Source organism: Zea mays, chromosome 6 (assembly GCF_902167145.1).
Source record: "Zea mays cultivar B73 chromosome 6, Zm-B73-REFERENCE-NAM-5.0, whole genome shotgun sequence".
In the NCBI taxonomy this organism is placed as follows: domain Eukaryota; kingdom Viridiplantae; phylum Streptophyta; class Magnoliopsida; order Poales; family Poaceae; genus Zea; species Zea mays.
In genome coordinates this window covers 98,769,514-98,782,402 of record NC_050101.1, presented here as the reverse complement: position 1 = coordinate 98,782,402, position 12,889 = coordinate 98,769,514, and the positions used below count along the sequence as shown (strand labels likewise).

Sequence of the window (12,889 nt, the reverse complement as noted above, 5' to 3'; positions counted from 1 at the left end):
GGAGGGAACGGAGCGAGCCCGAATGTTGCCCTTCCACCATGCGGGGAAGACGTCGTCGATTCCGCCGCCGGCGGGCGGGTTGTCGGCCGCCATTGTCGTAGTCGCGCGGCGGTGGAAGAAGTATCATGTCGTAGCTGCCGTCGAAGGACATGAACTCAAGAGTCCCGAAACGAAGCACCGTCCCGGGCCGGAGAGGTTGCTGGAGACTGCCCATCTGGAGCTTGACGGGGAGCTGTTCGTCAGCACGCAGCAGGCCCCTACCTGGCGCGCCAACTGTCGGCGTTTCGAGACAGGGGGGTCCCTAAGCCGACGAGTGAGTGTGCTGCGTGCCCCAGCCCAGATGGGTCGAGCGCGTGGGCGAGCGCGAAGGGGGGAGAGGCGAGGTGGCCGGAGTCGAGCGTGAGAGAGGTGGAATTCCCGCGGCCTTCGTGTTCGTCCCGCGCCCAGGTCAGGTGCGCTTGCAGTAGGGGGGTTACAAGCGTCCACGCGGGTGAGGGAAGCGAGCGGCCCCAAGAGAGCGCCTGTCCCGTCCTCGGTCCCGCGCGGCCAACCTTCTCTAAGAAGGCCCTGGTCCTCCCTTTTATAGTCGTAAGGAGAGGATCCAGGTGTACAATGGGGGGTGTAGCAGAGTGCTACGTGTCTAGCGGAGGGAGAGCTAGCGCCCTAGGTACATGCCAATGTGGCAGCCGGAGAGATCTGGGCACCCTGCTGGCGTGATGTCGTGGCTGTCGGAGGTGCGGCGGAGCCTATCGGAGGGACAGCTGTTGGAGCGGTCGAGTCCCTGCTGACGTCGTCCTGCTTCCGTAAGAGAGCTGGGGGCCGCCGTCGTCATAGAGCTTGTGGAGCGCCATCATTGCCCCTCCGGCGGAGCTGGCCGGATGGGACGCCGGTCTTGTTCTCCGTGACCCGAGTCGATTCGGGGTAGGATGATGATGGCGCTTCCTGTTGACGTGGCGGTCTGTGCCCTAGGCAGGGCGACGTGGGGGTTCCTCCGAAGCCGAGGTTGAGTCTGTCTTCCGTTGCCGTGGCCGAGCCCGAGCCATGGGGTCGGGCGAGGCGGAAGTCGTTCGGCCGAGGCCAGGGCGGAGTCCGAGCCCTGGGGTCGGGCGAAGCGGAGTTTCGTCGTCTTCCGGGTGTTAGCCCGAGTCCGAGCCCTGGGGTCGGGCGGAGCGGAGTTCGCCGTCTTCCGGGTCTTAGCCCGAGTCCGAGCCCTGGGGTCGGGCGGAGCGGAGTTCGCCGTCTTCCGGGTCTTAGCCCGAGTCCGAGCCCTGGGGTCGGGCGGAGCGGAGTTCGCCGTCTTCCGGGTCTTAGCCCGAGTCCGAGCCCTGGGGTCGGGCGGAGCGGAGTTCGCCGTCTTCCGGGTCTTAGCCCGAGTCCGAGCCCTGGGGTCGGGCGGAGCGGAGTTCGCCGTGGCGCCTTTGGCAAGGCCTGACTGCCTGTCAGACTCACTCTGTCGAGTGGCACTGCAGTCGGAGTGGCGCAGGCGGCGCTGTCCTTCTGTCAGACTGGCCAGTGGAGCGGTGGAGTGACGGCGGTCACTTCGGCTCTGCCGGGGGCGCGTGTCAGGATAAAGGTGTCAGGCCACCTTTGCGTTAAATGCCCCTGCAATTTGGTCAGTCGGTGTGGCGATTTAGTCAAGGTTGCTTCTGAGCGAAGCCAAGGCCTCGGGCGAGCCGGTGATGTGTCCGCCATAAAAAGGGGGCCTCGGGCGAGACGGAAGTCTCTCGAGGTCGGCTGCCCTTGGCCGAGGCTAGGCTCGGGTGAAGCGTGATCGAGTCACTCGTGTGGACTGATCCCTGACTTAATCGTACCCATCAGGCCTTTGCAGCTTTATGCTGATGGGGGTTACCAGCTGAGAATTAGGCGTCTTGAGGGTACCCCTAATTATGGTCCCCGACACAATCTTTTTTACTAATTTTATAAAACAACTCTTCAATCTCCAGGATCCCTTTCCAAAATTCGGACTACCCTTGTTTCCTTTTTGCAAACTCATAGATTTGTTTTCCATATATTTTTTTACCAAACTTTGCCAGGGACCCTCTTGACTTTCCAGTTTCTAAATCCATTTATCAAAAGGCTTATATTCATGCATCTAAGATTAAGAATCCCCAAGCCACCATTAATTTTGGGAGTGCATACGATTTCCTAATTAACCAAATGATACTTTTTTGTGGTACAACCACCTTGCCACATATGTCTTTTTCTACAAATATCCCTTTTTTAAGAACAACAGAGGGTGCAAAGTACAACGACATCATATAAAGAGGAATGTTGGACAGACTGCTGTTGATCAAGGTTAGTCTTCCTTCAAGGCTAAAGAATCTTTTTTGCCAAACCCCAACCCAAGTTTTTTATAAATTTTTCTTGAGTCTGAGCCCATTGAGAAACCCTTAAACTCTTATGGTCAATGGAAACTCCCAAATATTTCATCGGCAGGTTTCTGATGGGGCAGGTCAAGATTTCAGAATCAAGCTCTTTCTTCTCGATGGCCTTACCAAAGCAATAAACCCTTAAGCTAGAGTTACTTTTTACAGTGTTTTTTAAACTAACTCCACCGATAGAGAATCTACTCCGGAGGAGGTAGAGCCGAGCCAAGCACACACTTGTTTTGGTCGTGGTACATGCCTTTCCACGACGATCTACGCCCCTCCATCGTCATCGTGAAACTCTAGCATCCATCCTTCAAACTATCCTTCACATATGCTCCCCCCACGGCGAGCCTGCGTGTGACCGATAGTTTTCGTTCTGGTAAAGCCACGACACGTGTCGCTGTCTAGTCGCTGCTATGCTCTTGATATGTACCGTGTTGATTTGTGTTGGTTTTTATGTGGCTGACACGAGATCGTCATACTTTTTTTCTTGGTACTACATATCATTTGAACCAGTTGTGGTGCGGTACACGAAGTCTTAGAGTCTGTTTGGTTCGCTGTCTAACTTATCATAATTTGCCTAACTTTTCTACCTAAGATTAGTTTTTTAATTCGAACTACTAATCTTAACAAAGTGTAGCGTAATTAGCCACGAACCAAACATAGCCTTACCTTTTCATCCCAGTTTCGTTTGTGCAGGATCGGGGAAACGTAGTTTCGACTTTCGAACGACTGCGACAGGTGGTTCTGGTCCAGTCGTTTGAAAAATCAGCCAATTATTTAGCATCACCAAAGCGATTGACTGACGACGTGGTGGCGCGCGGGCTCTTCTAGAACGTAACAGTGGAGCTGCCTTTGCGATCCGGTATGCGCTGAACGATCACGTTCTTCCGAGACAATTTGCAGCTGGGCTGTGAGAACCGAGAACGGCGGCTTAGCTCAGAAATTCTATAACATGATGAATTCTGGGTGGCAAATACACGAACGCATTTTTCGAGTACAAATTCGGTTTGTGTAGTTCAGGGTGTTTCTATAATGATTTTTCTCCATTTCTTTAGAGAAGCGTTTGGTTCAAAAAAGCTGAAAAGCGGTCCTGTTTGGTTCGACCAGCTTTTTATAAAAATATGGTTGTAAGAAGAATCTGGATGTAGAGAGAATCTAATAATCATTGGAAATTTATATACGCTTGAATAAACGAACGCACACATACGACTCTACCCTATGAGCACGTTGAAGAACTGAGTTTGATCGTTAAATCTCGAATGCTGAAGTTATCATATGCGTCGACCACTAAAAAAATACAGAGTTAAATTCTAAAATAAATTCAGGTGAACAGATTAAAAAAAACCATCCAACTAATCTACGCGTTGCTTTTGTTGACCTAGAAAAGTCCGACAAGAAAGCTATTGTTTCGATTGATATTAATCTACGCGTTGCACGAAAGATATTGATGATGTGGAAAGCAAGAAAGTCGCATTATGGTCAATAGGAATATTATTTTACGTATTGCAACCTGCCACCTTCCAAGACCAAGAATGCCACTATAGAAAAATAATATGATATAATTTGCCAACTTTCAAACGACAAATACATATAGTATGAATGTATTCCCGCAAAATACAAATGATAACGAAAAGTAGGCATGCCATCTTTGAATGTTTCCGCTAAAAAAGTACTACACGTCTGAACAGTCTCTCCGAAAGCAAAACCGTCAAAAGCACACTGCACCACCAACCTTTCCTGGCTTCATCTCCTCCTTTCCTCCCCAAAAGACACAAGAGGGGGAAGAGAGAGAGAGGAGAGGCAGAGAGAAGAGGGGGAGGCAGTCCAGTGTCCACGCAGGTACGCTCCACAGAAGAGAGATGGCGATGCGGATGGCGGCGGCGGCAGTGGCGCTGGTGGCGGTGATGGGCGTGCTGGCGCCCCGAGCGGCGGCGCAGACGCCGAACTGCGCGGAGAAGCTGATCCCGTGCTCGCCGTACATGAACACGACGGGGACGCCGCCGGATACCTGCTGCGGCCCGCTCAAGGACGCCGTCCAGAACGACCTCAAGTGCCTCTGCGACCTCTACGCCTCGCCGGAGATCTTCAAGGCCTTCAACATCAGCCTCGACCAGGCCCTCGGCCTCTCCAAGCGTTGCGGCCTCAGCGACACCACCGCCGCCTGCAAGGGTAATTCTACTTCCATTTTGAAAACCAGGTTTTCCCGCATCCGGTTAATGGCGATCAGTTGCCTTCCGTTCATGTGTAATCACTCGGGAGTCACGCGACTCCGATCAATACCGGAGCTCTGCTCTGTGACAGAGTTTCCATGATTTTCAATGCGATCCAGGCGGGGAATCTCTCTCCTCCGTAATTTCCTTCTCAGACCAAAAAAAAAAGATATGAACTGAAGCCTTTTTAAAAAAATGGTGATCGGTTGCCAAAGTAGGTGAAGCAATCATCTTTAGAGTTTAAACTGTAATTTACAGTGATCGGTCCGCACAAGTAGGCATCAGCTAGACTTAAGAGATGTTTGTACAGACTAAACTAAACTCTAGTCTATAATTTAGATGACAAATAGAAGTACTAAACATAAACTAATCACGATATAAAAAACTAACGGATATTAATTGATAAAGTAGAAACCTAATAGAAAAAAAAGAAATTTTAATTAGTCTAAATTCAGTCTATATAATTTAACAATGGACTAAACTTGAGCAGTTGAGCCCAGTGATGCTTGCTGAGTTTTAGCTTCTCGATGCAAGTGATTGAGCAGCAAGCCAGCAACACACAAGGACGGACAAGTGTGCAAAAGGGTCCGTGACTTGCGTTTCCGCGTTAGTTGCTAGTGGCGTAGGCAATTTCGGCATCTCCACAGGTCAATGCCAACGAGGGGGGAAACACTAGTACTAGGTGCCAACATCCAAATGATTCCGTGATCGATGTTCATTATGTTAAGGAATGTGTCTTTTAAATTAATTCCTCTTTAAATGATATTTTTTTTAGTAAGTTGAGTCATAAATTAATTTTTCTATGACTTATCTCCTCAACCGTAAATTTTCTAGCTCTCAGTCTAGTCTTCGCAGTAGGAATCTAGGATAATATTTACAAGTCCATTCAGAAACAGACCCTTGCTTATGCTTAAGTACTTTCCTCTACACTGAGGGTCGAACTTCATAGGCCGGGGTTCAGAAATTTAGTAGCTGCTCATAGTTTTTTTTTTCTTTAATTCAAACAAATTTGATGTACATCTTTTGATAAACGCCTTTAAACTTTCGTTTTTACAGGCCTTTCTCCTACGCAGTCTCCTCCAGGTAACCCCCTCTTAGCTTGCTGTGCTTCAGTTACAACACTTTGGGTTTTGTGAAGTCTTCACATAAAACTGCATCTCAACAACTGCATAATTAATATGCCAACAACAACTGCATCTGAAACAGGAAGCGACATGCATTGAGTGATCCTCGCTCTACGTTTTCCAACCGGGCACACCTAGCTAACTAGCTAGACAAAAGGCATGCAACTTCGTTCTCACAACCCTCCTTGCATTGCACTTGCAGGTTCGCCGCCATCAGGCGGCAGCAGCAACGCCGCCCGTCGCGCTCTGCCGGCCAGTTTCGCGGGACTGGTGACGAGCTTGTTCCTAGCTCTGTGGTCTGTATTATTGGCGTAAATTAAAAGCTCCGCATGCTGCAACGGGCGGCAATGCTTGTTGCTTGTCTTATCCCACAGTAGATGATTTCACTTGCACATACGATACGATCAACATTTGTTTTGCTGTGCTGTGTGTCTGATGAGATCAGAATTTCTCATTGGTTCCTTCGTGGTGTTCGTGTTAGACTCTGCACAATTAAATGGAAGGTTTCTGGCTAGTTGCTACTATGTGTTGTGTATGTCAGTATGTGCTTGGTTACCAATGTACTCTCACCAGTACAGATCACTGAACCACTTTGTCCGCTGATAGCTACATGGAACGCGAAGCAGCCACTACAGTTGAGCTTGAGCAACCTCTGAATTCTGGAGCCCGGTTGCCTCGTATCATTACGTGGACCAATAACCATCTCTCCAGAATCGCTATTTCTACCTATTATTCGTTCAGCCTGCCAACGGCCTACGTCATCTCTGCTCAAGAGTAGTGCTGGGAATATAGTCCAATATTTTTAAGATAAGAATGAGCACGACACTATATCTGTTTTTAGTTCGGCAACGACTGCTATGCAAGCAGTCCTTCTGTGCAAGCAAACCATCTAATCCATTAGATGGGGTATGTTAAAAAGCAGTGCAGGCAGTGGCGGACGCAGAACAAAATTCTAGGTGAGGCCGACAGTGCATGAGACAAATCATCAAGCTAGACCGTAACTGTAGATTAATGATATTAACATGAATGCTAAATAATAATATCTAGTGTTTTCAAAAATGATATGAATACCAAAAAACCTTTTTGGCTACCTAAAGTACATCTAAAGAGAGAAAATAGGTGGACTGACTGAGGACGAGACACTAGGGCAGAGCAGACGCATCGGTGATGGCAAGCGACAGCCATTGTCGTGTTGCGACTTGCGACGGCGCGCAGAGACCCTAATGAGTTAGCGAGAGGCAGGTGACGCCACGATCCCACCAACAGCTTGCCCATCTGCTGATGCGGACTAGGAGGCAAAATATCAATGTTGTGTGCAGGATCCCGACGAGTCGACGAGCTGATGGGTGATGAGAAGGCAAGGTGCGCTGCAGCGGGCGGGTTAGGTCACCGACTTACTGGTCAGTCGATGACCGAATAAGTGAGTGAGCCACGAGTGGGCTTGCGCTAGGGAAGAGAATCAAATGGCTCAGGTGAAGAGTGGACTGAGCAGTGAAACGTCGAGAGAAAAATAGATCAAAATCTAGTTTTTATTAGATTTGTCCACGCTAACTATACAAAAGTTTGTTTATTTTGCTGTGTACCTAAACCTAGGTATAAGGGGTTAAAAAAATTGAGGTGGGGCCATGGCCCACCTTGCCCACCCCTTGCATCCGCCCCTGAGTGCAGGAGGTGGGGTTTGAACCCACACACTGATGAAAGAAGGGTGGAAGACATTGGACAAAGCTGTCTAACCAGTAGAACATAATGCTCATGTATTTATAATATTGAATATAAATTGTACATATGTATATATGATTTTTTTGTAAAATAAAAAAATAATTGTGTCAGGTCGGGCCAGTACTAAGGGCCGAGGCTACGGCCCAAGCACCGCACGACGCTTGTGTCGGGTTGGCCCAGGCACTATTAAGTGGGCCGTGCCTCGGGCGCCAGACACGACCCATTTGACCATCTATACATCCGCACGATAATGATGGTCCTCGCTTCAGTTGCCACCACCTCGTTCGCCATTCTACTTCTTTTCTCTCTCCCCTCATGCCTCCACCTCTGCGCCACCCTATTTTCGGCAGAGGGCGTAGGAGCAGGCGCCTCCTCCCCGTATTCGTCCGACACTAGCCCCGACACCGACTCGCGCACTAGCTAATGCACGCTCCCCAACCTGCTGCTCCCGTTGTCGGACGTCCCGTTCGTCTTCTCGGCCTTTGCCCTATTCTTCCTCCCCAACCTGCTGCTCCCGCCCACGCTCGCAGCCGCGAGCCGACTGACGCTCGTCGACGCGGGTACGGGGCGAGTCAGTCATGCTCCTGGCCTTTCTCCGTGCATGCCGTCGAGGAGGACATGGTGGCGCCTGCCACGCTTAGGTTATCTTAACGATGATGAGTCCAGATCTGAAATATTGGACAACTAACGCCCGTAGCGTGGTAGCAGTCGACATATGCTACGGAGTTGGTGGTGGTGTTGTGTCGCTTCGGCGGTCCAGGGCTGGGAAGACACCCGCATTCTCTCGCACTTCTCGGACTGACGCCTGGTACGGGTGCCTCTTGGTTTGGAGCTGCTCTGCCTGGCTTCTTTCTCCGCTTGCGTGCTCTCTCCCGATATATCTAGCGGAATACTACCTATGTCGCCTCCAAATGCCCAGGTCTTCGTCGTGTCCATTTTCGGCCCCCTCCTGCTCTACGAAACTTTAGAAGTGGGGGAGGCGAGGGATGAGGGTCTCTAATTTGCTGCCTATGATACTTGTGCGTTCATAAAAAATATTATGCGAAGAGTGGAGACAACCAATAAAAAATTCTTGAGATCTTTTTGATAGATAATTTACGTGGGTATTGTTGTGATCCGTCGCAACGCACGAGTAACCGACTAGTAGTTTTTACACTTCAAGCACTGTCGACGTTTCGAGACCGGGGGTCCCTGGACCGACGAGTAAACTGTCGCCGCGTGCCCCAGCCTAGATGGGTCGGCGCGAGATGGAGCGCGAAGGGGGAAAAGGCAGCCGGAGAGAGAGAGGTGGAAATCCCGCGGCCTCCGTGGTTGTCCCGCGCCCAGGTCGGGTGCGCTTGCAGTAGAGGGTTACAAGCGTCCACGCGGGAGGGAGCGAGCGGCCTCACGCGAGCGCCTGTCCCGTCCTCTTCCCCGCGCGGCCAACCCTCTGTAAGAGGGCCCTGGTCCTTCCTTTTATAGGCGTAAGGAGAGGATCCAGGTGTACAATGGGGGGTGTAGCAGAGTGCTAACGTGTCTAGCGGAGGAGAGATAGCGCCCTAAGTACATGCCATCGTGGCAGCCGGAGAGGTTTTGGCACCCGGTTCGTGTGGTGTCGTGGCCGTCGGAGGAGCGCTGGAGCCTGGCGGAAGGACAGCTGTCGGAGCTGTCGAGTCCTTGCTAACGTCCTCTTGCTTCCGAAAGGGGGCTGAGAGCCGCCGTCGTCATAGAGCGTGCGGGGCGCCATCATTGCTTGTCTGGCGGAGCGAGCCAGATGGGACGCCGGTCTTGTTTCCCGTAGCCTGAGTCAGCTTGGGGTAGGGTAATGATGGCACCTCCTGTTGACGTGGTCGGTCCGTGCCCTAGGTTGGGCGATGTGGATGCTCCTCCGAGGTCGAGGTCGAGTCTGTCTTCTGAGGCCGAGGTCGAGTCCGAGCCCCTGGGTCGGGCGAGGCGGAGACCGTCGGCTGAGGCCAGGGCTGAGTCCGAGCCCTAGGGTCGGGCGAAATGGAGTTCGTCGTCTTCCAGGGCTGAGCCCGAGTACGAGCCCTGGGTCGGGCGGAGCGGAGTTCATCGTCTTCCAGGGCTGAGCCCGAGTCCGAGCCCTGGGTCGGGCGGAGCGGAGTTCGCCGTCTTTCGGGGCTGAGCCCGAGTCCGAGCCCTGGGTCGGGCGGAGCGGAGTTCGCAGTCTTCCGGGGCTGAGCCCGAGTCCGAGCCCTGGGTCGGGCGGAGCGGAGTTCGCCGTCTTCCGGGGCTGAGCCCGAGTCCGAGCCTTGGGTCGGGCGGAGCGGAGTTTCCTATGGTGCCTGAGGCCGGGCCTGGCTGCCTGTCAGCCTCACTCTGTCGAGTGGCACAGCAGTCGGAGCGGCGCAGGCGGCGCTGTCCTTCTATCAGGCCGGTCAGTGGAGCGACGAAGTGACTGCGGTCACTTCGGCTCTGTCGACTGAAGGGCGCGCGTCAGGATAAAGGTGTCAGGCCACCTTTGCATTAAATGCCCCTGCGATTTGGTCGGTTGGCGTGGCGATTTGGCCAGGGTTGCTTCTTGGCGAAGATTGGGCCTCGGGCGAGCCGGAAGTATGTTCGTCGCTGGAGGGGGGCCTCGGGCGAGACGTGGATCCTCCGGGGTCGGCTGCCCTTGCCCGAGGTTGGGCTCGGGCGAGGCGTGATCGAGTCCCTCGAATGGACAGATCCCTGACTTAGTCGCACCCATCAGGCCTTTGCAGCTTTGTGCTGATGGGGGTTACCAGCTGAGAATTAGGAGTCTTGAGGGTACCCCTAATTATGGTCCCCGACAGTAGCCCCCGAGCCTCGAAGGGAGTGTTAACACTCGCTTGGAGGCTTTTGTCGCACTTTTTTGCAAGGGGACCAGCCTTTCTCGGTTGCGTTTTGTTCCGGTGGGTGCGCGAGCGCACCCGCCGGGTGTAGCCCCCGAGGCCTCGGAGGAGTGGTTTGACTCCTCCGAGGTCTTAATGCCTCGCGCAATGCTTCGGCTGGTCTAGTCGTTCCCTCATGCGAGCTAGCCGTAGCCCGGGTGCACGGTCGGGTCCCAAGTTCTCAGGCTGGCATGTTGACGCTGTCAACGGTTTGGCCGGAGCCGGGTTTGCGAGAGCAGCCCCCGAGTCTCTGCACAGGGTGAGAGGACGGTCAAGGACAGACTCGACTTTTTTACATACGCCCCTGCGTCGCCTTTCCACAAGGAGGAGGGGGGAAAGCGCCATGTTGCCCTCGGAGGGCGCCGAACATGGTGTCTCCGGTGAGCTGCTGGCGGGTGATCCGAGTGGACGCCCGTGCCCCATTTGTTAGGGGTCGGCTAGAGGCCCGGAGGCGCGCTCAAAAGTACCTGCGGGTGATCTGTCGGACCCGGTCCCCTTTCGACGGGGTCCGAGGGCTCGATGCCTCCCTCTGATGGGATTCCGTTACAAGATCGTTCCCGCTGGTCTCAGAAATGTCCTAGGGTACCTCGGGAGCGTAGCCCGAGCCTTGGTTATGTATCGAACGTACCCAGGGTCATCCCTCGCTCTGTGTCTGAGGCTGCTGTGAACCCTTCGGGGGCCAGCCTACGAACCCCTGATCAGTAGTGGGCGCGGAGCCCGAGTAGCGTGAGGCGGTCGTCGAACCCTTCCGAGGGGCCGGCCTTCGAACCTCTGACCAGTAGTGGGTGCGGGGCCCACGCGCTCTGAGGCGGCTGTTAAACCCCTCCGAGGGGCCAGCCTTTGAACCTCTGATCAGTAGGGAGGCTCGGAGCCTGTTTCCTTCACGGAGAAGGATCCTTTTCGAGGTATCCCCCTTTCCCGGTCTCAGTTGTAAGAGAGAGAAAGAGGAAAAGGAAAAGGATACGAAATCGATTGTCATGGCGTACCTCTTTGGACGCGGTCATTATGGCGAAGGCGAAGCGTCGCTTGCTTCTCCTGCCAGAGGCGCCGCTTGTCTCGCCGCAGAGTTAATGCGACGGGGCGAGTAGTTCGCGGGGCGACCGTTGCGCGTGCGCGAGCCGTTCGAGGAACGAAACGCGGGCGCGTCGTCTTCACGCCGTGAGAGAGGGTTCTCTCGCTGCCCCTGGACGGGACGTGAGCTTGGCTGACAACGTGACCGCTGCTCCTGCCCGCCTGCCACCGCCATTACTGTCGGCCCATTTTTGGCCGTATTGACCGTCGCGCCTGGCTGGCACTGCTGGATCGTATGCAGGGTTGCCTCGAGTCGCGGTACTGGTTCCGTAGTCGAGGAGGCGTGGCAGTGGTGCGAGTGGCAGTGCAGTTGCTTGCACGTAGCGACCGGCGCGCCGGTTGCATGACGCGTGGGAGTGGGCCTCCATGCTGGGTGCGTTGGAAGTCGGAGGGGCGCGCCCACTTGGCGCGGTTGCATGCCGCCTGCATGGCTGCCCGCCCTTTCGCCCGCTGGTCTGGGCGAAAGTGGAGGAATGCTCGTAACCGCTGAGCTTTTGCATGCACCGCGCGCGGTGGTTTGGCTTCTTCTGCTTTGGGCCAGCTTGCATGACGCGTGGGACCCAGCCCCCGCGCTGTAGGGGTAGGACCTTGAAGCGTGTTGGAGAAGACTCAGCCCACGACGGCTGGGGACACAAGTAGGGAGAATCGCCTTTAAAAGGAGGGTGACCCCCTTGAAAGGCGACCATGTCTTCGCTCTCCCTTATGCATCGTGTCTTTCCGCCTTACGAGCCCCCGGATGGGGGACACCCGCAATGCTTCCGCCTTGTCGTTGGAGGAACGCAACTTCGTGGAAGTTGGTACCTTTCAGCCATCGTTCGGCTTCAAGGATTTTCATCATGCAGCCCGGCTGCACCCCTCCGCCGGCGGTCACCCAAGACGGTGACCTCCAGTTCGATGGCAGGGGAAAGCAAGCCGGGCTGCGGCCTCTGCCCCTCCCTCAGCCTCAAGGATTTTCATCATCAGTGCTGGGGAGGGGAGTGTGCCGAGTCGGGGTCGGCCCCTACGCGGGCGGCGGCCCGCTCCTTCCCTCAGTGATCGGGGGGAAGGGCGTTCGCCATTCGTGGCGCTGGCAGCTGCCGCGTGCCTGGCTCTCTGACCCGAGTGGCTTCGGAACCGCTCCCGGCGCCGCCTTCCGCCACGGCAGCTGGAAGAGGTTCTTCCGCCGACGAGATGGCTGGGGCCGCCCACGGACCGACCTCCAACTCTACGGCCTTCTGCCCGTCCTTGCCTCACGAGTGAGGGCACGGGCGAGGGCCTCAAGGCAGCAACATCCGCCCTGAGGTCATCGCTGCTGCTGTTCGGCCCCCCGGAGCAGAAGTCGTCGTCGTCGCCGCTGTTGGAGCGGGCGACGGCGAGCCGTTCGTCGGTCTTCTGTTGCTCCGCAGGCCCCCCAATTGTGTGGGGTTGTTTGTACCTGCGGAGGTGGAACCGGAGTTCCGGTCTTTTGTTCATTGTGGCTGTCGGGGCCTGAACATGTATGTATTTTTGGCACGGAGCCGTGTTTTTTCCTCATTTTCGAGCACTAAGACTCACCTGTTGGT

General features: G+C 54.4%; 1 protein-coding gene across 1 annotated transcript; it reads left to right on the top strand.

Moving 5' to 3' along the window:
• Nucleotides 1-4,079: 4,079 nt before the first annotated feature.
• Nucleotides 4,080-6,227, top strand: LOC100281217 (lipid binding protein). The gene is given in 3 exon segments (NM_001154136.2): nt 4,080-4,541; nt 5,639-5,665; nt 5,909-6,227. Coding segments are annotated over 3 exon segments (450 nt in total). The 5' UTR covers nt 4,080-4,231; the 3' UTR covers nt 6,022-6,227.
• Nucleotides 6,228-12,889: the final 6,662 nt, after the last annotated feature.